The sequence below is a fragment of the Urocitellus parryii genome, chromosome 4, assembly GCF_045843805.1.
Source record: "Urocitellus parryii isolate mUroPar1 chromosome 4, mUroPar1.hap1, whole genome shotgun sequence".
NCBI classification, from domain to species: domain Eukaryota; kingdom Metazoa; phylum Chordata; class Mammalia; order Rodentia; family Sciuridae; genus Urocitellus; species Urocitellus parryii.
In genome coordinates this window covers 201896630-201923860 of record NC_135534.1, presented here as the reverse complement: position 1 = coordinate 201923860, position 27231 = coordinate 201896630, and the positions used below count along the sequence as shown (strand labels likewise).

General features: G+C 38.2%; 1 protein-coding gene across 6 annotated transcripts in view; it reads right to left on the bottom strand.

Moving 5' to 3' along the window:
* Positions 1-1133: 1133 nt before the first annotated feature.
* Gapvd1 (GTPase activating protein and VPS9 domains 1) overlaps positions 1134-27231 on the bottom strand; it is an 88288-nt gene continuing 62190 nt past the window's right edge. For all 6 annotated transcript variants that reach the window (XM_077797102.1, XM_026386256.2, XM_026386257.2 and 3 more), the window contains 11 exons: positions 23646-23733; positions 22623-22703; positions 18048-18170; positions 15989-16118; positions 13271-13380; positions 12790-12949; positions 11526-11713; positions 9988-10201; positions 7266-7338; positions 5780-5977; positions 1134-3974 (listed from right to left, as the gene is read on the bottom strand). In XM_077797102.1, coding sequence (XP_077653228.1) covers positions 3834-3974; positions 5780-5977; positions 7266-7338; positions 9988-10201; positions 11526-11713; positions 12790-12949; positions 13271-13380; positions 15989-16118; positions 18048-18170; positions 22623-22703; positions 23646-23733 — 1506 coding nt within the window. In that variant the 3' untranslated portion in view covers positions 1134-3833. The remainder of the gene's footprint in view (positions 3975-5779; positions 5978-7265; positions 7339-9987; positions 10202-11525; positions 11714-12789; positions 12950-13270; positions 13381-15988; positions 16119-18047; positions 18171-22622; positions 22704-23645; positions 23734-27231) is intronic.

Below are 27231 nucleotides of genomic sequence, written 5' to 3'. Positions count from 1 at the left end.
CTGAGGCTTCAAAGTGTTACCAGTTTCAAGACAGGAGGCAGTACAAAGCTTTTTAGTACAGGGGAAGCACAGGAGGAGACGGTAGACAAGACGATTACCTTGGCAGAGGCGAGTTAAGGTGAGAGGACAGTGCTGCTGGGCCTTCCTCTATCCTGAGCTCTGGCGGTGGCTCGTGCTGCTCCACAGGACTCTGCAGCTCAACCACAGCTCTCCTGCTGCAGCAGATCTACCTTCATGTCTCCAAGTGTTCTCATGAGTAATAGAGCTATTCTTGGTCATCCTGCTTCTTGGTAACCTACATTCTAACATACATTAAGTCATAAAGTAATTACTAATCTTGCAAATCTTTCAAGAATTTTGGCATTCAGAACATCTCAAATACCCCATTACTGTTAATCCACTTACTAAAACTGTTTTTTGAGTTTCAAGAAGACGGTTTCTGACACCCCCCCCCCATTGTAACAATTACATATAGACTCAACTAAAGGGAGGGAAAACAGATTTTTCTTCAAAGGAACAAATCAGGGATGGAAAGGCAGAAGGCCACCCAGGCTACACCGCTGAGGACGCTAACTGCACTACATTTCTATCACGTCTATGCAGTCCACTAACACTATTCACCAGCCTTTGAACAAGCATGTTCCTGCCTTCCCTCTTCATACCCACTGTCAGCAGGGAAGACATTTTCAAGACTCATACATTTAAAACACTTAGCTGACCTTTACTTGGCCCAAACTGGAATTCTTACAGCAAGCAATAGGAAGCTGGTGCCTAGGTTTGGCAACTGTCAGGTACCAGTTCATATGGCAAGAACACAGCTCCATACTGTTTCGGCTGGATTTTTGTTGTCCTGCTTATGCACCTTAGGAACATGTATTTGTAAAGTCCACTTTAAACACAGGCTTCCAGGATATAACAGAAAAAGAAAACCATGCATCATAGCTATTTTCAATCTCCCAGAAAGCCTAATTTTCTTACCTATCTGTATAAAAGATTTTCCTAAGCAGGTTTTTATAAAGGAAAAAAAAAAAGCAATTATTATGGCTGAGGTTTTACCTAAAGTGAAGAGAAACAACAAAATATTCACTAGGTTTTTTTCCTAAAAAAAAAAACTTTATAAGAAAAGACTGTGTTCAATCTGTATTTCTCTTACTTCCAGAAACAAAATATTAATACAAAAATGGTTTTTCTTTTCTTTAAGAAAATTCCATGAGACTGCAGTGAGCTGAGCTATTGTATCTCCATAGAATGTGCATTAACTCTGTAAGTTCTGTATAATAACTGGTGGCTCCTGGATGTTCCCAATGGTGATTTTGTACCTTTGCACTAATCCTTCATGTAAAACAAGTATTAGAAGGTAGTAAAAAAGCCTTGAAGAACAACTGTTCCTCTTTCCTCCCCAAACGTAATAGTCATTTTTCTGTCTCACATACTGTCATTGCCATACAGAGAATAACTTAACTGATTCAGAAATCAACACTTTAAGAAATACTATCATGAACCCAGAGAGGTGATGGTTAATGATGAAGTCCCCCTGCTCCTGAAAGGGACTTTAGGGGGAGCCGTCCCTGGAACGGCTGTCCTATGCTTCTTGGTCAGCTTCTGAATCAACGGTTCTACGTCAATACTGCTTGAGCACTGCAGAACCCCAATTCTTGCCTGCAATGTAGCCCAACACCCCAAATCCACCACCTCTCTTCCACAGAAAAGAACCCTGGTGCAATGTCCACATCTTCATATTTATTTCCACAGTGATAAAACATGGAATATATTTAGCTACCATAGTAGAGGAAAAAAAATCTTTCATTGATTTATGATTTAAGTCCCATAACAATGAATCCAACTCTTCTAAGTCTTCAGTTGACTAACATTTACTCAATCAAATGCTGAAGTAAACGGACCCCCATCTAGGTCTCAGAAGTCATGTCATACAGTTTGTCTTATAATGTACTTATGATGGGTTGTGACTTCTAATACTCAAGCAGGGTTGTTAGTGAGCGACAGCCCATGAAGCACATGGCTTTCTACATGGATTTTTTTTCTTTTGCAGTGATGGAGATTGGAACAAAGGCCTTATGCATGTTAGGCAAGTGCTATACCTCTGAGCCATAACTACAGCCCCCAAATTCACTTGTTTTTTGTGTGTGGGGCTGTGACTTGAACCCTGGGCTTTGAGCATGCCAGGCAAGCATTCTACCACTGAGTGACTTCCCAGCCCTGTACATGGATTTCTTGACCTAACATTCAAAAGGACATTTTGTAGTACTAATTTAATTTTGATCTTTCCCTAAAAGACAGAAACCACATCCCACACTCCTATGTATAACTTATTATTTGGGTGTTTTAAAATAAATGAGCAAGAAGTGGAGGCATGAAAAAAAATCCAGCTTCTTTTGGCATTAGGAGACACAGAGATCTCAAGAAGAGAGCAGACAGCTTCTGTATCCACCTGCTCATGGCTAGTTGTCACAGTTCCCTTAAAAACAAATGCCTAAAATTGCTGCCAGCAATGAGGGGCTCAATGGGATTGTGTTTGTTAGAAGATAAACATGTTTAGGAAACATACAAAGCAGAACAAGTTGGTGATGGCCTATGTACAAGATTTGTGCTTGAAGCTTTGGTGTACCTCCTGGGCCAGTTGCTCGGACACCAAAGCCCATTCCTGATTAATTATCAATACACAATTCAAACCAAACTACTGAAACACGTTACTTTTTTTCAGAATAGGGAAATAAAGGCACAGAAACCTGTCAAAATAGATTTTTTTTTCCATAAGAATAGTATGGTTGGTTAAAATAGTTTATCACTAGTAAAACCTGTATCACTAGAGCAGACAATACAAATTAGTTTTAAAAAAAATGACATTCACTGAATTCCTGGTCTGTGCATTCAATGTGAATAATCATCAAAAATATATTACAATTAAAGGTTTATAAGGAGCTCTGTCTGGGGTTTCTATAGCATATTTAGTATTTTAGATGAGAAGTACCACACTGATATCTTGGCTGTCTACTGTTCCTTTTTATGTCACCTAGAGAGTCTGTCTCTTAGGAGTGCAGGTTCACGTGCTTCCACAGAATGCTGTGCCTACATGACCTCCTCAGGGACTTCCAGACTCCTCATCAGACTCCACATCTAAGAGTTCAATGACCTGTATGACACTTTAATAAATATTTCTGTTTTTTGCTTTTAAGCTCAGCTTAAATTTTGTCAAGGAAACCATTTCACAAGAGGGTTTTTCACAACCTACTATCAGCAATATTCCTTGTTTATTAGAATCTGAAGATGTCCATATTACATCAAATATAAATATATATTATATTTACATTTCCTTCTTAGCTTTTCAACTTAGGTGAGTGTATTTATAGATAATGCCACAAATGCACCACTATTATAACCCTCAGTGCAGCTGGTATCTTTCTTCTATTAGATGCATATAAGACAGCATCTTAAAAGAGGTGTACTGTTCTTTTTAAAACAATAGGAAAGAATGGGGTATCCATGAATGGATGTCTAGGAATTCCTTAAGAGATTCTGTTCTGTTTTTCAATATTTCAAAATACCTGAAAAAATGTGGTCCCTTTTTGCAGTACTATTCTCTACTTGGGGACAAGAAAATTAAATATGCAACTTAGAAAGGAAAAGAGCCCAAAGAAAAGAGAACCTGCTTGTTAGCTCATTAATCTGTTTTAGTAAAGATCTGTTTTAAAATGTCTGAATGCTGTACAATATTATACAAAAACAATCTTCAGCCTTCAAAGCAGCTGCTGCATTTTCTTAGAGATCTGTTTGCCTGACTAACAGTCTGCTGCCATGGTGGGCCTTTGTCTTGGTCACTTTCGGTCATCAATGGTTTTAATGAATTCTACTGCTGCTGTGAACTGCATCCACCAATAGGACTCTTCTCCAGACAGACAGCTGGCATAGAAGCTGCTGATGTACTGCACAGTGGACAGCAGGCAAGGTGGGTTTGCCTAGAGAAGTGAAAAATGAACAAGTCAATTACTCAGATGCTAAGCTCTGCCCAAGTCATCTTAGCATGTGTTCTTTAAATTTTTTTTTTTGTGTGTGTGTGTGTGTGAGAAAGAAATACCAGTCCTTTTGAAACTAAACCCTAAATTGCTTTTTGGAAGTAATCTATAAACAATATACTGGAAAGACAGTTGGGTTCTAATTCTAGCTGAACTACCCAGAGCCTTCCATCCTGGCAAATCACCTAATCTTGGTAGCCCTTCAGGTGACTGAACTAATCTCCATAATCTTCTTCAACAGTCAAGGATTCCAGAAAGTTAGATAAGAAAATAAATGCTGTAGGCTAACTGATAATATCTGGTTAGGAAGTCCTGGTAGAATCAGCTGAGAGTAAAAATAAATAAATAAAAAAGGTAATGTGCCCCCTATAGCCAAGAGGGGACACAGAACATCTTCTGTTTGTTCACTTTCTTTCACATTAACAGAAAGGACATATGCTATTAAATAGTTAATAAGACGATAAGCTGAGCCCCCTTCCTTAAAATCTGTTCAAAATGGCTCTGCAGAAGGACTAGCCAGATCACACTCAGAATAGAGAACAGCAAAGGCCAGGAGAAGTTGCACCTGCCTGTGTGTGGGGTTTCTGACTCTGAGCCAAAAGTTTCAGTTGCAGAAATATCACCAATACTAAAGATTAGGAAGATATATGTCAGACATACTTTAGATATCAGCGGCTGGGGTGTGCTAATATTCAGTGATGTCACCTGGGGCTGTGTGCACCCAAACTGCATGGTCACACCCAAAATGTTCAAAATAAAATGTTTAAGTGAACTGCAATTTTAGAGTTCAAAGAAAGACAAAGGGATATATAGCTCAGTTGGTAGAGTGCTTTCCTCACATGCACAAAGCTCTGGGTTCAATTCCTAGCACCATTAAAAAAAAAAAAAAAGACAAAAGATGTCAATACTTTTTAAAATAACGAAGTATAATTATAAAATAAGAGGCTCAAAGAAGAGAGAAGTGATTGGTAAATCTGGTGGTCTATTTAACAACCATTATAAAGAATTCCATGTGAAAGAAGATTACAAAAGTACAATAAAAAGAACCTGTTTTCATTCACTCAAGGATGACACATTAAGCCCCAATTAAGATCTATAGGGGGCTGGGGATGTGGCTCAAGCGGTAGCGAGCTCGCCTGGCATGCGTGCGGCCCAGGTTCGATCCTCAGCACCATATACCAACAAAGATGTTGTGTCTGCCGAGAACTAAAAAATAAATATTAAAAAAAAAAAAAAAATAAGACCTTCCTAGCCCCAAGTTCTCTTGTAAACTCAGAAAGGTCTTAAAAAAAAAAAAAAAAAAAAAAAAAGATCTATAGGCACTGGGCTGGGTTTGTGGCTCAGCGGTAGAGTGGTCGACTAGCATGTGTGAGGCACTAAGTTCGATCCTTAGTGCCACATAAAAAAATAAATAAGTGAAATAAAGGTATTGTGTCCATCTACAACTAAAAAAAAAAAAAAATGAAGAAAAAAAAAGAACTCCTATAGTTCCTATAAACTACTTAGTTTCCTATAAACTACTTAGATACTGAAAATGTTCATCTAGGAACTGATCCTCTCTTGCTTTGTTTTGAAAACTGTGACTTCTAAACAGAACAAATCTTGACATTATACACTTTCTTTCTGGATAACACAGGATTTGAGATGGAGAAGAGTCCAGGTCTCTAACACTACACCACATTAAGCCCTGTGCCACCCTACTCAGGATGCCACCTAAACTCTTTAACTGATAGTAGTAAGAGACCCACCTTTATCAACACAAACACCAACACAGGAACAAAGTCATCAGCTCCAGGGACAGAGTCCTCATTGGCCAGGCTCAGGAGGTTCATAATTGTAGAGCACATTCTCAGGATGCACTGCACTTTGTCCCGGGGGGTTTTATAAGCACTTATTGTCCTGATTTCTGATTGTGCAGATGGCCACGGTGCTTCCCGAAGATAAACCTAAGTGAGACCACAGATAATAACAGACCCTCAATACAAGGGCAATGATCTGTTGGAGTGACCATGGCAACCTCCAACCCAAGTCAGGGACAGGCTAAGGTGGCTGCTTTCCTCTTTCTTCAGTAAAACTGGACTTCAGGTCCTTCCCCTTCCACCCAAGATTATGGTTATCTTTTAAATGTTTATGTAATATACTTTGTATTTTAAAATAGAGCAACACAGATATACATTAATAGAAAGGGTATCCAATAACAAAGAACCAAGAATTCATAAAATTTCAATGATCCTTTTTTTTTTTTTTTTAGAAAGAGAGAGAGAGAGAGAAAGAGAGAAAATTTTAATATTTATTTTTTAGTTTTCGGAGACACAACATCTTTGTTTGTATGTAGTGCTGAGGATCGAACCTGGGCCGCACGCATGCCAGGCGAGCGCGCTACCGCTTGAGCCACGTCCCCAGCCCCAATAATTCTTCTTAAATAGCTAGAAAAGGACTTTTGTACATTTAATAGCATGAACAAGCTATTAAAACAAGATAATTTAAGAATATATACTTTCTTACAGTAGTTCTTGAAATGAGATCCAAAAATAAAAAAAATTAAAAATTTTATGCCAATTAATGTTTCATTTGTGGGGAATTTAATAAAAACAACCAGAACTAGCTCAAATAGCTGACATTTTCCAGATTTCTTATTTTGTAAGAGATGTATGCCAGGTAAAAATGCTAGTATCAATAACTAAAAGGTAATTTGAGACCATGCCATATTTAATTACTTCTTTTGGAACAAAATTCCTCACCCTCTTTGGAGTGCCACAAGCCCCTTCTTCAAATGGGATGGCTGTGTGGAAACAAGACTGTAAGAACACCAAGACAGGGCTGGGGATGTGGCTCAAGTGGTAGCGCGCTCACCTGGCATGCGTGCGGCCCGGGTTCGATCCTCAGCACCACATACCAACAAAGATGTTGTGTCTGCCGAGAACTAAAAAATAAAAATAAAAAATAAAAAAATAAAAAAAAAAATGAACACCAAGACAGCTCGCTGCCCAGGAAGGCAGGGCTTGGGACAGAAGCCAGCAGCTCTGGGGAGGCACTCTCCTCCTCTCCTCTACTGAGGGCCCTTTCTATGCCAGGGAAATTTAACCCTGGGAACATGACAGAGTAAAGAGTATCTAGTACAAACGGTGCTTTCTATTTTATCACACTACAGTTCCCTGACATAGTGGTAATATGCACATGGTACACCATGCAGCTTAGTTAACATGTAACCCATGGTAAATAAACCTGTATTACCTCTGGGATCTGAAGAGCTCTGTGATTTGCAGTCACTACTTTAGACAATCTCTGGATATGTTCATGAAGAACCCTGAAAACCAAAATGCAAATGTAAATATACATTTCAGAAAATAAGGCATAAAAAAGCCAGTCAATTTTTTTCAAAACACTCAAAGTATTTTAGACTTATTTATATATGCAGATTACAAGTACAGTTGAGACTCTCATGGCCATAAATTTTCTTTTTTATCAGAAAAGGTTCAGATTTAGGATCTGCTTAGAAATGCCAAATGAGCTGTGGGGATGCAGATGGGGTAGGGGAATCCTCCTTTCCTGGACTAGGACAGCATTCCAAGGAACAGAGGAGAGAGCCCTTAGCTTGAACACACTGCTTAGTAAAGGAGAGGAAAAAGAAGAAAGTGAGAGAAAGTAAGAAGGATCAAGAGCCGGAAACCAAAGATCAGGCTTTCAGATGGAGAAGGGACTCTGCCATTCACCAGTCCCACACTTTGTATGTGAAAACAGGATTTAAAGGTATAGGATTTGCCTCAGTAGCAGGAGCTAGAATAGCTTCTTGACTTCCAGTATCTGGAAAGATCCAGACACTGTTTATTGTCTTTAAACCTGCAGAAATGCCATGAAGGAGTGGGTAGGAATAGTCTGCTTCAAAGTTGTTCTCTGCAGTAAATGTAACTTTAATATCCCATTCTATATTCCATGCCTAACACCAGAAATTGGTGCTCTGGAGAGAGAAAAGGCCCTGGGGTAGGCTAACAACCTCGGAGATGAAGAACACATGAGAGAGGCAAGTTGGAACAACTCTAAGTGATTTCACAAGAATGTGAATTCTCTCAAATTTATGTGCAACCTCTTAAAATTTCTGTAGGCCTGGGGGTGTAGCTCAGTAGAGAGTGTTTGCCTAGCATGCATAAGGCCCTGGGTTGCATCCCACAAAAACAAAACTTGCATAAACTATTAATAACCCTTCTCTGAGATCCTATTGCACAGACCCCTATTAGTTACTGGGCTGGGAAGCATGGAGATAACTGTTACACACTTAGGGCAAAAGTAGGACTGCAGAGCAGTACTTAGGAAAAAAAAAAAAAGAGTAATAACGGATAAAACACTTAGGGCAAACGTAGGACTGAAGAGCAGTACTCAGGAAAATTAAGAAGAGTAATAATGAAAATGATAATTCCTCCATAGTCTCAATCCCCAAAATACCCAATGTCACTATTCTACATTTTTTGGGGGGGAGGGTGGGAGTGGGATGGCGGTTGCCTTTTTTTTTTTTTTTAATTTTTATTTTTTGAGATAGGGTCTTGCTAAATTGCTTAGGGCCTCGCTAAGTTCCTAAGGATGGCCTTGAACTTACCATCTCCTACCTTGGCCTTCTAAGCCACTGGGATTACTTCTTATTTAATATTTTTGCAGTAGGCATCAAACCCAGGTCCTTTTGTACTCTACCACTTAACTACATCCCAAGCTCTCAATATTACTTTCTAAAACACTTTTATTCAGACATAACTCACATACCATATAATTGCTGATATTTGTTGATAGTCAAATATATAACTGTTCATTCCTAATAAATCTATAATGAGTACATATTAGAAGCCAGACACGTGCTTGATGCGATGACATTCATTCTCTCACAGAAGGGACAATCCAGTAGGAGAGAGAGCATTTATCAAATGATTACACAAACTAGTAATCAAGAACAGGAGAAAATCATTACCCTAAGTACATGTATGAAGATACAAATGGTGTGAATATACTTTGTATATAACCAGGAATATGAAAAATTATGTTCTATATGTATAATATGAATTGTAATGCATTCTGCTGTTATATATAACAAAGTAGAATAAAAAATAAAAATAAACAAAATTTAAAAAAAGAAGAAGAACAGGAGAGAATTTCATTCCCCAGAGACATCTGGCAATGTCTGAAAACATTTTTGGTTGTCACAATTGGTTGGGCATTACTACACCTAGGGTGTTCAGGCAGGAATGCTGCCAAACACCCTAACATCTATAGGACAGCCTAGTCTTCACAAAGAACTGCCTGATCTCAAAAGTCAGTAGTGCTGGGTTGAGAAACCTTGACTTAAATAAATGGCAAATAACAATAAATGCAAGTACTAGGCCTGAGACAGCCCTAAGGGAATTTAAGCTAGTCAGGAAAAGTTTCCCAAGGAAATGATGCTTGAATTGAAATGTGAATGATAAATAAGAGTTAATCAGACAGAGAAAGCAGGGAAAAACATTTGAGGGAGAATACAAAGCTGTGCCTTCCAAAAAGGCCACACAAATTCATATACTTGCCAGCCTGATGACCTTCCTGAAAACTGGGTATTTATTATTATTTTTAAATTGTTATTATTATTATTATTTTTGGTGGTGCTGGGGATTGAACATAGGACCTCATGTATACTACACAAGTATATACTACCACTGAGTTATATCCCAGGCCTTTTTCTAATTTTTTGAGACAGGGCCTTGTTGGCCTCAAATTTGTCATCTTCCTCATGTATGTCCCCCAAGCATCTGGGATTACAGATAAGCCCCTCCATGTCCTACTTATCATTCTTTTGAATTGCGTAACTCTCATGGGTAAAAAATGATAACTGAGACATTTCCTTTATTATCAGATGCTAAACCACAGGTACGGCTTGCCTAAAGTATGGGGCTACCTGATACACACATCCAGCACAGGCACTCAACACAGAAGCACTCACTGATCACGAAGGATATCCCCATCCTGATTAGGGTAGAAGGCAAGCTTGAAAATGCGATTCATCACACTTCGTTCGATGGCCAGCTGAGCATCCTGCAGCTGCTCTTCACTTGCATTTTGCCATATGACATCCTGGGCCATTGCACCATAAAGAAACTGTAGAAAATCTTCTACCTGAGCAGTTTTATCATCAGCTGCTGTGAGTTTCTGAAAATCTCCAATGCACAAACAATAATTTTTAAAATACATCATATGAATAAACTTAAAAAGGAAATTTTAGAACTTCCCCATTTTCCTGTTTCATTTCCCTTCAATCCAACATATTAAATGGAAAATTCTAGAAATAAACAATTCATAAGTTTTGAATTGCAAGCTATTTCTTGGTAGGCATCTCATTATAGGTTATAGGTATAGCATATAGAGATCAGTATTAGACCTAGTTTCAGGCATCTGCGGGGGGGGGGTGTCTTGGAACATATCCCTTGCAGATAAGGGGGGACCAATGTATTAAAATTCGTTTTTAAAATATTTTTTTGTAGTTGTAGATGGACACAATACCTCTATTTTGTTTTTATGTTTCTTTTTTTTTTTTTTTTTTTAATATTTTTATTTTTTAGTTTTCGGCAGACACAACATCTTTGTTGGTATGTGGTGCTGAGGATCGAACCCGGACCGCACGCATGCCAGGCGAGCGCGCTACCGCTTGAGCCACATCCCCAGCCCAGTTTTTATGTTTCTTGTTTCCTCAACAAGTGTGGTGATGAGGATCAAATCCACTGCTTTCCACATGCGAGGTGAGCACTCTACCACTGAGCTACAACCCCAGCCCCTAAAATCATTTTTTTTTTTTTTTTTTTTAAAGAGAGAGTGAGAGAGAGAGAATTTTTATTATTTATTTTTTAGTTCTCGGTGGACACAACATCTTTGTTGGTATGTGGTGCTGAGGATCGAACCCGGGCCGCACGCATGCCAGGCGAGCGCGCTACCGCTTGAGCCACATCCCCAGCCCCCTAAAATCATTTTAATTGCTAGTGATACAGACATTAAAGCCTAAAGGTTTTGGAGTGGTTTATTTTAGGACAATACACAGCCAAGTCATTAAAATCAGGAAAGAGTAAGAAATACCTAAATATTTATGTGCCAATGAGTTTGTTTAAAAATATGTTGTTTGTAAAAATGAGAAAAATTGTGTGAATCCAAAGTTTTACCAACTTCCCCAATTTTTTAAATAAACTGATATTCAATCCAGGAGAAAAAGAAATTTAGAGATTTGATATCAAAGTGTAATTATTAAGAATCCACAGGGGCTGGGGATATAGTTCAGTTGGTAGAGTGCTTACCTCACAAGCACAAGGTCCTGGGTTCAAGCCCCAACACCATCAAAAAAAAAAAAAAAGAATCCACAAACTAACTGGGTATTTAAGGAGCTGGTCTAAAGCATGCAGGTACTTACACAAGCTAGCAAACAAAACAAAACAAATTTTCCCAATCTTCCTAATAATAAATGGTTGAAGACATGCTTCTTCTAACAGTAGTTACCTTGAATGAATTCCCTGATCTTCTTTTCTTTGCTCTCAAGCAGTAACCTCACACAGACAGTGGTAAAATATCGATTGGCTACCTCTTTGTCCCGTAAAACCCTTTGCAAGAGCCTCTCCAGGTGAGCCTGCGTAGTCTGCAGTCCTTGTCGACAGCGAGTGAGGTAAGCGATATATGGGGCTCTTTTCCTAAAAGGAAAAATGCTTTGCAGGACATCAGATATGTACAGTGCTTACTGTTTTTTTTTTATGACTAAGAGTTCCAATTTTTTTCACTTCATAAACTTTGGCTTTACAAATTGGCATGTCAGGCTACAGACAAATGTACTGGGGAATATTTATGCTGCCAGCTCAAGAAACAGAATCCTGTTTTTCTTGAGCTGGCAGCATAAATTGTGCATGTCTGTGATGAACAGTATCTTTTGAACTGAATGTTTAGCTCCCTAACTCAGTGAATATTACTAAGGCTCTTCAGATTCTAGGTCTATTTTATACTGGAGCACGGTCTCCCCACTAGTAGCACCTCCTACTTAACAGGAAATGAACAGTTACAGAAAATTGAAAATAAGTTGGGCATGGTGTTATACACTTATAATCCCAGCTCACTTGGGAGGCTGAGGTAGGAGGATTACAAGTTTGAGGCCAGCCTGAGCAACATAGTGAAATCCTATCTCAAAATAAAAATTTAAAAAAAATAGCTGGAGATACAGCCCAGAAGTAGTTCAATCCCCAACCATCACCCCCCCCATACAAAAAAGAAAATGGTGATGATTAAAAATAACAACAAAATACAAGCTATACAAACTAGTTCATTAAACACTCCCCACCAGCTATTTGCTTATGGTGTTAATGTGGAGCTTGTCTACTAGGACATGAGGCCTCCACACTGCCCGTGCATCTCAGTTACACTCTTCCCCATAACCATCAGCTGGCAGCCAAAAAAAATCTACTACCACTTCTCTAGTCCACTAAAGTAGTATTTACTAATGTCCCTTAAAAAGGAAAGTAATAAACTAGTTATCCTAGCCTCACAATCTAGACAAACCTCTTTACTGTTTTTGTGCAAAGCTGACATAAACTGCACTTCTCTATTAGGAAGAGCTGCTCATTTGTAACTACATTTCTGGAGTGCGTAGCTTAGAAATCTATATCCAGGTAAACATAGACATGCACTTGGTAGTAGGCCTAGACTGGTTTGTGAAACAAGGACTAAAAAGAAAACACTTGCTGCTGAGAAGGTCTGTTGAATGGGTTGGGTATGTTACCTGTAGTCCTCAGCAATGGATGCCAGCAGTTTCCTACATGTCCTATTATCAAAACGGCATACACAACGCATTGTTTCTTGAAGTTGAGCCATTAAGTTCTTATCTTGTAAATTAATTGCTTCAGCTATCTGAACTTTTAAGAAGCATACAATTTCATTGTCTAAATAAAAAAATGAGAATTACATTACTATAAGAATTTCCATGGGTTTATATAAGCTTATATATACACTGTCCCCGGCATTCGGGACATTAATTCTACTGTACCATTTATCACCAAAATTAAGCAGTAGTGCCACTGCCATTTAGAAAAAAAAAAAAAATTGATAAACTATCAGTAATCAAAGTGCCCTTAAGTGACATGAAAACAAATGTGTTAAGTTGAACCATGGAATATTAATACAGCCAAAGAGTGAAATACTGGCAATTTCATTGGTTCAAGCTGTAAATACAGAAGAAACTAAACTATCCAGCACCAACTTGCCTTCTGGGTCTGTATGGTCTGGTAATCCGTTTCTTGTTGAATGGGTTAACACTGGGAAGGCAACAGAGTCCGCAGAGCAAAGAGCAAGCCTCAGTTTCTTTTTCGCATCTCTGAATAATGGGTACAAAACACATTAATTTCTTTGTCCAGAATGGTCACTTCTCTTTTTTGTGGTGCTAGGAATCAAACCCAGGGCCTTGTACATACTAAGCATGTGCTCTACTACTGAGCTAACTCCTCACCCAGAAATGATCATATTTTGTAAATATTTACTGTATGAGGGCTGGGATTGTGGCTCAGTGGTAGAGCACTTCCTGAGCATGCAATCCTGGCACCACACAAAAATAAACAAAATAAAGGTATTATGTCCATCTACAGCCGAAAAATTTTTTAATTTACTTTATGAATAAATATGCTACTTCAGGATTCAAATATTTCAAATGTTTATTTTGTTTATTTTTATGTGGTGCTGAGGATTGAACCCAGTGCCTCACATGTGCTAGGTGAATGCTCTATCACTGAGCCACAACCCCAGCCCCACAAGTGTGTGGAAGTTAAGAGGAATCCAATACAATCCCACACACACACACATTTATATATATATTTTTGAGGGGGTGGTGGTGCTGGGGATTTAGCCCAGGGCCTTGGGCACAGGAGGCAAGCACTCTACCAACTGAGCTAAACGCCCAGCCCCCTAAAAAAATAATTTTAACTTACATCTCACTCTCGCTTGAAAGAACACACTTCTAATTACCTGAAGAACAAGGTTATAAAAGTGCTCTGGGCAAGGACCTCTCCATAGGGTCACCTGAATCAGTCAAACAAACCTTTTCTGACCTTCCATCACATGCTAAGTTTTACATCAGGAACTCAGGAGAACCAGACAGCATATGTGCCAGAGAGGTTGCCAGCTCACCCCAGTACTCACACAAGAACACCTTCTATTGCATCTCTTGAAAAATTCTGGTCCTGCCACAATATAAACTTGCCTACTGACAAGAAACCCTTTTTATTGCTCTGTTGCTTGAGAGTTTTTGTATTGGATTCCTCTTAACTTCCAAATGCTGAACCACCTACTTCCACCCAGTAGCTGAGCCCTCCTCAGCTAGGGGCTACCCTCCACAGCAATGCAGCTCTCCCTAACGGGGAAGTATTGAGGCTCTCTTATTTGTTAGTGCCTATGGTCTTTTCTGGTCCTGTGGGTCACAGACCAGAATGTCTTCAGAATAATCAAATCTGCTATCTAGATAAAGGAATTTGAACACCTTAGAGAAAGGCCAGAGAGTGTGCCTCCTCTGTAGGATGTCACTTGTCCACCTCATGCTAGCTCTGAGTCTTTCTCTACTGGATTTCTTCCTATAAAATGAGAAATGTAGATATCAAGATGAGGTAACATTCACCTCATTTGCCAAAAATATTATAAAATACATAATGGTAAAGTCACTTGATGAGTTTTAGAAAGTAAGTCATGCTGGAAGGTAATTCTATCTGCTATTCCCCCAATTATACTGTAGGAAAAAAATATGGAAAGTTCCAAAAAGATCGGTTTTTTGTTTTTTTGTTTTTTGGTTTTTTTGGTACTACAGATTAAATCCAGGGGCACTTAACCACTGAGCCGCATTCTCAGTCCTTTTAATTTTTTAAATTTTGAGACAGATTCTCACTAAGTTGCTTAGGGCCTCACTAAGTTGCTGGGGCTGGCTTTGAACTTGAGATCCTCTTGCCTCAACCTTCTGAGCTGCTGGGATTATAGGTGTCTGCCACTGAACCCAGTAGCAAATTTTATTTACAAATATTTTTGCAAAAATATAATAATATATTATTTTAATATATAAATATAATAATATATATTATTTTAAGGAAGAGTTTCCTTAAAATAACTGGGAGGAGGTAAATATGGAATAATACTGGTTATGTGTTGGTAACTGTTGGATCTGGATAATGGGTACATCATTGTATCTATTTGAAAATTTCTGGAATAAAAATTTAAGCCAAGTGCAGTGTCATACATTTGTAATCCTAGCAAATCAGGAGAATAAGGCAGGGGGATCACAGGTGCAAGGCCAGCTTCAGCAACTTAAACTTAGTGAGAACCTGTCTCAATGCATCCCTGAGTTCAATCCCCAGTATCAAAATAAAAAAAAAAAAATGTAAAAGAGAGAGAGGTGGGGGTGGGGGTGGGGGTGAGGGTGAGGGAGACACAGGACACCGGACTTTGCAATTCCACAAGGGATAACTAGTGCTTTAAAGCTGAGGCTTCTTGTCTGAGGATTGCTATCAAAGAACCCTGAAGTCATTTTCTTTCTCAAGCCCTATTAGAAATAGAGGCCTGCCCACATAATGAGGATGATGACAAAAAGAGAGGTTTACTGAGACAGTGAGTTACTCTATCACTGTGTGCAGGGCGATTCCAAACTACCCATGCCCTCTCCTGATGTGTGCCACACACACTCATAGCTTTGCACAGGCAGGAGCACTGCAACTTGTTTTGTTTGCTTATGTGTTTTATGTGGGCATATGAGTCTTTTTTTTTTAAATCTCTGAATTATTGTCTTTGATACATGACATCCAGAACTGAAGCAAGTCTTCTCAGTAACTATTTCATTCTTATCTGTTTCATAAATGTATTATTAAAATGAATTAATGAATCATTTGAATTGACTGCAATAATGATTAAAAGCCCAAACCCCAAAGTCCCAAATACTACAAAAGAAATACCTATAAGAAAAAGCTGAATCCTGAGGGTGGGCTGCTTGGCTCGCAGAGTCTGGGAGATCATCAGCTGAGATGTTCTGTAGTGTTTCATCCCGAGGAGAATCATGAGCACTTTCACCATCACCCATGACCTCTGGATACCAAAACCCATCACCGAGAAAAGAATAGTTATATTAATTTGTAATATTCTGGTATTGGTACTAGTAGGTAATTCAGAGCAACTCAATCCTAAATTAGTAATATCTTAGAGTAAGAGTTCTTCAGAAGATAAAATAGAAAGAAGAAAAAACTCAAAACATTTGACCAAATGGTTAAAGGAACAATAATGTATCATGAGAGCAGATGCTGGGAATGGTTTTAATTCTTTTTTTTATTTAGTTGTAGATGGGAACACTTATCTTTTTTTTTATTTTTTTATTCTAATTTGTTATATATGACATTACAATTCATATTACATATATAGAGCACAATTTTTTTTTCATATCTCTGGTTCTATACAAAGTAACAATTATCTTTATTTATTTTTTATGTGGTGCTGAGGATAGAACCCAGTGCCTCATGCAAGCGCTCTACCACTGAGCTACAGCCTTAGCCATGGTTTTAAATTCTTATCACAATCCTAATCCAAAACAGTGAAAGTCTGAATTAATAAAGTTAATATTCCATAATCAAAATCACTGAACCACAAAACTCAAAATCTTCAAAAGTCATTTTACATAATAATTCACTTTAGAGACATGGACTCCTTCCCAGTCAAAAAAAATTGCTGGTTCTACATCCCTTTGTTGCACAATGGCTGAGGTGGACCAAGCACATGGATTTCCAGACCTTTCCCCCACAGCCCTCTCACCACACCCAACAAAGAGCAAGAGGACTACCACAGAAAAGCCAGATCTGTGGGTCCCTCTACCTGTTGTGTTTTTAATTAGTCAATCAAGAATACAGATAAACAGGTGCTGGAGTTGTGGCTCAATGCTAGAGCACTTGCCTAGCATGTGTGAGGCACTGGGTTCAATTCTCAGCACTTCATATAAATAAATGAATAAAATAAAGGTCCATCCACATCTAAAAAAATTTTTAAAAAATAGAAATATAGGGGCTGGGGTTGTGGCTCAGCGGTAGAGAGCTCACCTAGCTCATGTGGGGCCCTGGCACCACATAAAAATAAATAAATAAAAACAAAGGTATTGTGTCCAACTACAACTAAAAAGAAAAATAAATATTAAAAGAAAAGTTAAAAAAATAGAACATAAACATACATAAAACAACATAAAATCAAAGGGAATAAAAAAATTCCTGAATATAAGGAAGATTCTGTGTTTTTATAGGAAAACATTCTTATTATTCAGAGAAAATTTCAAATGCTTCAGGAAAAAATGGAAAAACATATAGAAAAAATGTTAATAATTGTAATGTTTACATAGAAGATATACGAACGTTCAGAATAGAAAAGTGGAAATTCTCTTTTCCCATGACTCCCTCTCAGGCCCCTATAGTCTTTCTCAGAGCTAATTCATATTCCCAGTTTCCTGGAGATTCTTCTAGAAGATACTCCTAGCACACATAAGCATAAATGGATGCAGACACTACTTAAGCTTTCATACACTTTTGTTTTCCTTTAATTTATCTTGAGGACTGTGTCATATTTTTCTGACAAATTATTCAATATTCTACTGTGAGAAAAACATAATCATTTAAAAAATAAGAACCAAGCAACAATGGATAACCTAAGAGAGTGCTGCGTCAGCTACCTGAAGAGAGATAACTGTATGAAATTACAGTTCTATAGGCAGTTGTAAAATAATCTCCTCCCTCCTGCTAAAGCATGTACCAGTCACTCTGGGCAGTGACTCCAGGATTCATGGGATGATGACTCAGGCATCTGAACATCTGCACCTGCCCAGGCTTAGTGGGAGAGTACAGAGAGGGACATCAATTTTATCAAGTTTGTAATTTTAAAATAGTATATTGATTCTCTAGCTATTTTTTAAAGGGTACTTAAAAGATTTATCTTTATTACTATGGTAAAAATGACTGTTCAAATCTTTATCATGATTATCACCTGCATTTTCATAGTTTGCCATTGCTCCTTCACTGGGGCTGGTCCGTTTAATGGCATTCCGGTATTTGTCCAGAATATCCTCAGCAACCTGAGCTTGTGCAGTGAGCCTAGGGCTGGGATCATCTGCAGGGGAAAGGAAGGTGAGAGAATTAGTTCCTTGGGTTTGTACTAACGATGATGTTAGTAATGACACCAGTAGCACATCCCAAAGGCAGATTAGGAGGTCAGACTTAAAAAGAGCACATATCTCAATGTTAAGAGGTACCATGCAGCTGCCTGCTCATCCCATTTCTAGGTCTAAGAGCCTTGTCAAAGCAGAAAATTGGGAGGAGTCACTCCACCTTCTCATCATCACCAGAATTCTGCATGACAGTGACAAACTTCAGTGCAGACTGAATGGATAACAGGTTTCTAAAGGGCTTACACTGAAATCACTGTTAATGGCAATTCATGCTAACAAAACTTCCAAAGATGCACTTTTATATGCAGACTTCATTTAATCAAATATCTCTATGATGAACAAAAAAGAACTATTTAAACTTAAACTCTTTTTAATGATGAGATGTGCCTTTCTCTATTCTTTCTTCATGAATTAATTCCTTTCTACACCACATCTGAAAGTTACAGATATTCATATACTATCTCACTAATCTCACCACGATAGTGCAACTGCTGGCACACAGCACTTTTGTTCATACCATGGTCAGCAACACTCAGAGAATCTAGACATCCTGAGAGAGTGCTGGAATGGTACCTGAATGCTCTGAGAAAAACTTAACATACCCACAAAACCACAGCTTTGTTTACCTATAGAACAGTTAGGCTGACAAAAAAAAAAAAAAAAATCAGCACATCAAAAGTGTTATCTTGGAGTATTAGAAGTTATTCATTAATTGACTGGGCTGTCAAAGCAAAGAACTGCTATGATCTACAGGATAAAATAAAGTCTCATGGTAAAGTACAAACGCCTGGGATAGAGCTAGGCCAATAGATAATCAACCATACCAACATTTAGTTAGAATCCCATTTTATTTATTTTTGGTTTTGGGAGAATCCCATTTTATTTATTTTTGGTTTTGGGGATTGAACCCAGGATTGCTTAACCAATGAGCCACATCCCCAGCCTATTTTATTTTTTATGTTGAGACAAAGTCTTACTAAGTTACTTAGGACCTAAGTTGTGCCACTGCAACTGGCAGAATCCTACTTTTACTAAGAAATTCTAAAATCATATCAAAATCATTAGATTTTATACATATGCATATTAATAGTGGCTAAAAGGCTGAGGGTGTAGCTCAGTGGAAGAATGCTTGCTCAGCATGTACAAAGCCCTAAGTTCAATTCCCAGCAATAGAGAGAGAGAGAGAGAGAGAGAGAGAGAGAGAGAGATAGGTAGGTAGCTAATATTAGCAGAAGCTAACATTTATTGAGTGTTTACCATGTGCCAGAAACTGCACTAAGCACCTTAGGTGGGCTATCTCAATTAATCATCAAACAATCTTATAAAGAGGCACTATTATCACCCCATTTTACAGCAGAGCAAATCAAGGCACAGAAGTGAAGCAGCATGTTCATAGCTTCTTCTTTTGTTTCCATGAAACAATAATTTGGTGTTCCTGTCTCTGTAGAATTATATTCAACTATATAGAAAAAGAATTTCCAAAGTAATTTAATCATATTTAATTTCATGATGAGATCCCTAATAAAAGTTCATCTTTCTAAAAATGTCAATTGATAGAACCTTTACCATTACAGAATCTTGTTTTGGAGGGGGAATACTTTTTTGCTGATAGCTTTTGAGTGCTAAGAAAGGCTCTGAAAAAGGGACAACGTGATTTTGCTACACATAGTAAGAACCATAACCATGTTGTTATAACCTATGTTTCTATTAACACCATTCTTAAAATTTTTAACCCAGGAAAATAATTAAAACAAAAATGCTATGTATACAAAGCAGTAAGGATGATTTTCATGGCTAAAAACTGGAAAATATTTAAATATCCAATAGAGAATGTTTTACTATAGTAAAATCAGATTATTTTATAGTCAATAAAAATGATTCAAAAGCCAACTAGATCTGGTAGAAATTGAGAGTTCATAAAATGTCATGTGGTGAAAGAATACAAAGTTTCAAATATAATCTAATTCAATCATAAAAAAAGCTACTATGTACAAACACAGAAAAAACATTGGAAGAGAATATGAGAAAAATAGTATTTAGGGTAGCAGGATTACTGCCAGATTTGTTGAGAAATGTCCTTTTGTAAGATTTGTAATTAATTTAATAACTTTCAATGGGTCATTAATTAAGACTGGGTAAAAATTTGGGGGGGGGGGTTACTGGGGACTGAACTCAGGGGCACTTGGCCACTGAGCCACATCCCCAGTCCTATTTTGTATTTTATTTAGAGACAGGGTCTCACTGAGTTGCTTAGTGCCTCACCATTGCTGTGGCTGGCTTTGAACTTGTGATTCAGCCTGTCTTAACTTCTGTCTCAGCCTCCCGAGCCACTGGGATTAGAGGTATGTGCTACTGCGCCTGGCAGGACTAGGTAGAAATTTTTACACCCACAGGGAAGCTTAACTACTTGAGTTGAACCTAAAGAAAATGAATCACTATATTTAAAAAAACAAATAAACAAAAAAAAAAAAAACACTTATTCTACCTACTTAGTTTCTAGTATCAATACCAAGAATTAAAAACATATTGCCGGGGCTGGGGATGTGGCTCAAGCGGTAGCGCGCTCGCCTGGCATGCGTGCGACCCGGGTTTGATCCTCAGCACCACATACCAACAAAGATGTTGTGTCCGCCGAGAACTAAAAAATAAATATTAAAAATTCTCTCTCTCTCTCTCTCTCCTCTCTCACTCTCTCTTTAAAAAAAACAAAAAAACATATTGCCAAAAGGCCCAATAATTTATAATTTCACCAGTTATTAATTATTTTTGCACCCAGGGCCTTGCACATGCTAGGCAAGTGCTCCACCACTGAGCTACACCAAAGTTATTAATTTTAAAAATTAAATATTAAAGTAATTTTACCCAAAATAGTTCAGTTTGTATGTACTAGTGTTCTTCTAACACTAAGAACTAGGAAATGGAAAACGTACATAAATACCTTGCCAAAGAGACAATCTCTTTCTCTTTCCAACCAGACTGACAAGTGCCTATGAACCAGGGTCCTATGCAATTTGACTGAATACCCACAACATGTAACACAGTGCCTGGCATGAGTCAGATGATCAACAAGTATTTGCTGATTAAATAAGACAAGCTGGGCTGCTCTCAACAGGGAACTGTGGCCTGAACACCTTTTCTTACAGGGAAGTCACCATATCCAATAAAACAGGTATGCTTTATTTGCTATGCTGGACATGGAGATATAGCTAAATATATAAAACTAGGTACTAGAACTATAAGCATCAAAATGGGATGCTACCTGTACCATATTGATCTCTTTGAGGAGGATGTTCTTTTGAGCTTTATCCCATTTTTTAATTATAAATCTTCATTTTATACTGGGCACCAAAGCAAACATGTGATCCCAGCTATGTGGAAGGCTGAGGCAGGAGGAAAACAAGTTCAGCAACTTAACGAGACCGTATTTCAAAATAAAAAAGTAGAAAGGGATAGAGATGTAGCTCAATGGTAGAGCACCCCTGGGTTCAATCCCCAGTGCCACAAAAAATAAATAAAAATTTTAAAAAAAAATCTTCATTTAAACTATAGTAGGACAGTAGGATAACTTATTTTAAAATTAAAATTAGGGGAAAAAAAGAGGTGAGAAATGAACTTCCTTCTAGGTGCTCTATAACATTTAGGAAACAATACCTAGTTATCAAATTCAAGGTTGGGTCATTAATACTACCTCTCAAACTCTTTTCTTTTAGGGTACTTATTTATAATGGGCCAACAAAAAGGTGCAGGAATACAAATGCTGGATACAGTAAAAACCCAATCCCTAGTTGTATTTTTCTTGGGTCAGATAGCAATGTTAGAATGGCTCAAGCTGTAAAAAATTAGTAAAGTTTTAAATCTTTTATTATAATAGTTGGCATTTATGATACTGTTTGAACACTTTATTATGGGGGGAAAAAAAAAGGAAATGATTAGGTAAAAGAGAATTTCACTGTGCTCCTGAATAGACAAGAACAAACTGTAGATGGAAATAAATTTAGAATTCTATGATCATTGTTAGAGAAAATTACTCAATCAATGATCTAAAGGTCTGGTATGCACAGTACAATTGTCACCACTCTCCCGTAGGCACTGTGCCATCAACCCACTAGACGGCGAGCTGTGGAGGGTGCCCAGAGGCTCAGGATCAGGGCCCTCGTCATAAACGTAAGTTATGACAATGAGGATGAGGATGGTGGTGGCGGTCTGCAGGAAGAGCACACTGAGATTCACTGTGGCCACCAACTGGAAACCACAGGGCTATGAAGAACACACTCCCCACCGTGCACACACAGACACACTCTTCTAAAAAGGCAACACTATGGCACCCAAGAAAAAGTGTTATGAAATATGTGCTCTGGGAATGAAGGAGCCAGGAAGTCCATGGGTCTACAAACCTGTGAGTGTTGAGAATCTGTCAGGCCCCAGATCATCTTTGTCTTTTTCTTGTTTTTCTTTCTTTCTAAATGGTATAGGAGCTGGAAATTAAATAAAGTCAGTAGTGTGACATATAACATACTGCACTACTTGGAAGTTAACTGGTGTGCCAACATTTCTAAGTGAAAGGAGGAGGAAAAGTTTAAAAGCTAAAAAATTCCCAAGCGTTGACTGATAATCATTCTTTAAAAATAGCCCTGAAGGTTCTTAAAGAAGCTTTCAGAATCTGCCTAGAGTCATCCACCATAAGAAGAATAATTTAGGCGGGATCATGGGGATTAGATCAAAACCACTGCCTCTTAACCTCTCTGCAAATCAGCACAGTCAAAAACTCTTGCTTCGTTCTTTCCTCCCCACCAAGTGGGCTTGAGTATGGCATGGAAGCAGCTCTCCTCAGTGCCTAGGTGCCACAGCACTGGGAGAGGCCTGTGGAAGAGGTTCCTAGCTGCTGCTGATCTCTCCTTTCAAGAAGAGAGTTTTTTTTTGCCAACTCAAATGATGCCAGGATATTCACACACAAAAAAAAAAAAGAAGAAGAAAAACAATATTATACAACTACCTTCCAAAATAAACACTGCATAATACTTAGGGTATAAACATTTTCAATGAACACAGACATAAAAAGCTTAAATTTGTTCCAGGACTACAAAAGATGAATTTTCAATATTAAATTACCAATGGCATCCATTTTCCTGCAATAAATGACAGCAATACATTTGTCAACAGTCCAACATGTTTAACTTCAACGATATATGACCAGCATGATTTCCATTTATGAAACCACTACCATTTTCCTGCAAAGAATATTTCTAATCTCTGCCTTAGCATTCTTCTGAGTGAACCCATTTCCTACACTCTCAAAACAGCTAGAAACTTAGGCCCATGAAGCCCCACAGAGGAGTTGAGATATTGGCTCTCCAAGAGAGATTTTGGGGTTTTGTTTCTTGTTGCTAATTCAGTATTCTAAAATTTTATAATATTACCTTTAGGCATGGCTGAAACAAAACGTTTTCTCCACCAAGGTCTGTTCCTGTCTGACTTCTCGTCATCACTATCTTTGCGTTCTTCAATCTGCAGAAAAAGTGTAATATTTTATTTGGTGTTGATAACTATGGATAAGTTACCATGAAAAAGATTTCAGAAAGTCTATGAAATACAAACACCAGGCCTATGTGCCTTACAGCAAAACTGTTCGTATTGCCATGTAGGTAAATTCTGGAACATGGAAATTACCTCTCAAGCACTAGACTGTGATCTGCTTGAGAGAGGTTTATCTCATTACTGTTAGTTAACTAGAAGCTTAAGGAAGAGCCTGATATAGAGTAAGAACTCCAAAAATACTTATGGAGGGCTGGGAATGTGGCTCAGTGGTAGAATATATACTTTGCATGTGTGAGACTCTGGATTCAATCCCTGGCAACACACACACACACACACACACAATAAACAACAACAACAACAAAAAAAACTGATGGATAAGTAAACACAGCTTAAATAAACTCTAGAGGGGTAGTAGAGATGGTGGAAGTAATAGTATTAATAATAAAACCAGGTGTGAACTGTGTGCAAAAAAATAGATATTATCTCATTTAATCCTCACAGTAGTCTTAGAGACAGGCCGTATTATTAGGGCTTTTTATAGATAAGAAATACATAGCTAAATGAGATTATCTCTCTATCTTCCCCAACTTATACACCCTGCATGAGGACAGCTAAGACTCAAACTTAGAATTAACGAACTTCAAAAAAAATCCAGATTTGAGCTGGACATGGTAGTGCATGCCTGTAATCCCAGCAACTCAGGAGGCTGAGACAGAGGCAGGAGGATCTCAAGTTCAAGTCCAGTCTTAACTTAATGAGACCCTGTCTCAAATTTTATTTATGTATTTTTGGTGCTGGGAATTGAACCAGGGATGCTCTGCCACTGAGCTACAACCCCAGCTCTTTTCATTTTTTTGAGACAATGGTCTCACTAAATTTCTTAGGACCTGAGTTGCTGAGGCTGGCCTTGAACTTGTGATCCTTCTGCCTCAGCATTCCCAGTCCTGGGATTATAGGTGTGCACCACTGAGCCTGGCTCAAAATTTAAAAGAAAGACTGGGGATGTAGTTAATGGTAAAGCACCCCTTAATTCAATCCCTGGTATGCTCCCCACCCATCAAAAAAGTCCTGGTTCTGATCACCATTATACAGAGTTATATTTAACTTTGTCATGTCAAAGAGAAAGGACTATAATTCCTTCACTAGCCTATGGTGTGACCTCAGACAAATCTCTTAAATTTCTTTCCTCACCTTTAAAACTGGGGTTGAAAATACCTTCTCCAAGGGCATCTATGTGAATAGAGAATTAGACCCTAAGCAGAGAGATAGGGGCCTCTGTGCCAGGGAGAAGTTAGCAATAGTGATGGGAAATTAAATACATATAAGGCAGACTGATCAAATAAGTACATGAACAAAGAATAAGAATAGCAGGGTTCTGGGCTGGGGCTGTAGCTCAGTGGCAGAGCATCTGCCTAGCACATGTGAGGCACTGGATTCAATCCTTAGCAACACATAAAATAAACAAATAAAATAAAGGCATTCTGTCCATCTACAACAACAACGAAAAATTTTAAAAAAAAAGAATAGCAGGGTTCTCACTATTGAAGAATGGAGTTATAAGCATGGAAGGAAAAAGATAAATGAACACACAGGTAAATGAGTAGATAGATAGACATTCTCTCCCCCCCGCCCCTTTACCGAGCTTTGTCCAATGACAGGTCCAGGGAACAGCAACATCTCTATAGAAATGAATGCCGATTGATCTCAATTTTTAAAAACTATTTTTCACTAAAAAGAACCAGGGCTCCTTGAAGAAATTACTGATTTCAGGACTAGAGCCGTCAAAGTACAATATAAGCTTGTAACATCTCATGCCAGGAAGCAAAAACAGAAACAAACTTAAAAAATGATGGAGGCAAGTCAAAAGAACCCTGGAGGTGGGCATGGTGGTGCACACCTATAATCCCAGCAGCTCAGGAGGTTGAGACAGGAGGATCCCGGGTTCAAAGCCAGTCTCAGTAATTAAGCCAGGCACTAAGCAACTCAGTGAGACCCTGTCTCTAAATGAAATACAAAACAGGGCTGGGGATGTGGCTCAGTGGTCGAGTGTCCCTAAGTTCAATCCCCAGTACCCCCCCCCAAAAAAAGAAAAAGAACCCTGAAACCAGCTTGAAAGGTTTCTGACTAGCCAAATAGGGACAACTGGGCTTAAAAAATAAACAACACTAATAAACCCACTGACCAGAAGAAAGAACCAGAAGACCATAAATATAATCGTAAGTATAGAAATTTAAAATTTTTATAAATAGGATAGTTACATTTTTTCAAAGTGCCTCCCCCAAAATACTCATTCATTACAAAGGAAACAGAGCAACTTTCCAAGAGGTAAACCTTGGCAGATACCACCTTCAACAAATGATCCAAAGGAACAAATTAAAACTGTGTACTCCTTAATTGGATGCAATGAAAAGAATGCAGTGACACCTTAGCGATAAGACTGCTAAAATAAATAAATAAATAAATAAACTAAATCTAATTATGAGAAAACATCAAATTCAAACTAAGGGACATTTTAGAAAAGAATTGGCCTGTAAGTTTCAAGAGGACCAAGGTCATACAAGTCAAGGAAAAACTGAAGAACTATTGTAGATTGAAAGAAACTAAAAAGGCATGACAACTAAAAGCAATGTGTCATTCTGAATCAGGTCCTTTTACAACAAATAACTGGAGATCACACAAACAGGGGTGTGAGAATTAAATGGTAGTCATGTATCAGCATTCACCTCCTAATGTTTATGGTTGTTTTATGATGTGTAGAAGAATGTACTTATTTGTAGCAAACTTATTCTAAAGTTTTCAAAGGTGAGGGAGAATCAGGTTACCTTCAAACTTACTCTCAAAAGGGGAAGAAGTGTTCTTTTGTTGTACATCCAATGTTTGTGTAAATTTACAATTATTTCAAAATTTAAAAATCATACTGCTAGGTGTGGTGGTGCGCATCTGTAATCCCAGAAGCTCAGGAGGCTGAGGCAGGAGGATCACAAGTTAAGGCCAGTCTCAGCAACTTATCCAGACCCTTTTTAAAAAGAAAAAAAGGGGGTGGGGGGATGGGGGTTCTGGGATTGTGGCTCAGTGGTAGAGCACTTGCCTAGCATGTGCAAGGTACTGGGTTTGATCCTCAGCACCACATAAAAATATATAAATAAATAAAAGTTATGTCCACCGATAGCTAAAAAAAAATATTTAAGGGGCTGGGATTGTGGTTCAGTGGTAGAGTGCTCCCTACCATGCATGAAGCACTGGGTTTGATCCTCAGCACCACATAAATGTAAAATAAAGACATTGTGTCCACCTAAAACTAAAAAACAAATATTAAAAAAAAAAATTAAAGGGCTGGGGATGTGGCTCAAGCGGTAGCGCGCTTGCTTGGCATGCGTGCGGCCCAGGTTTGATCCTCAGCACCACATACAAACAAAGATGTTGTGTCTGCCAAAAACTAAAAACTAAATAGTAAAAAAATTCTCTCTC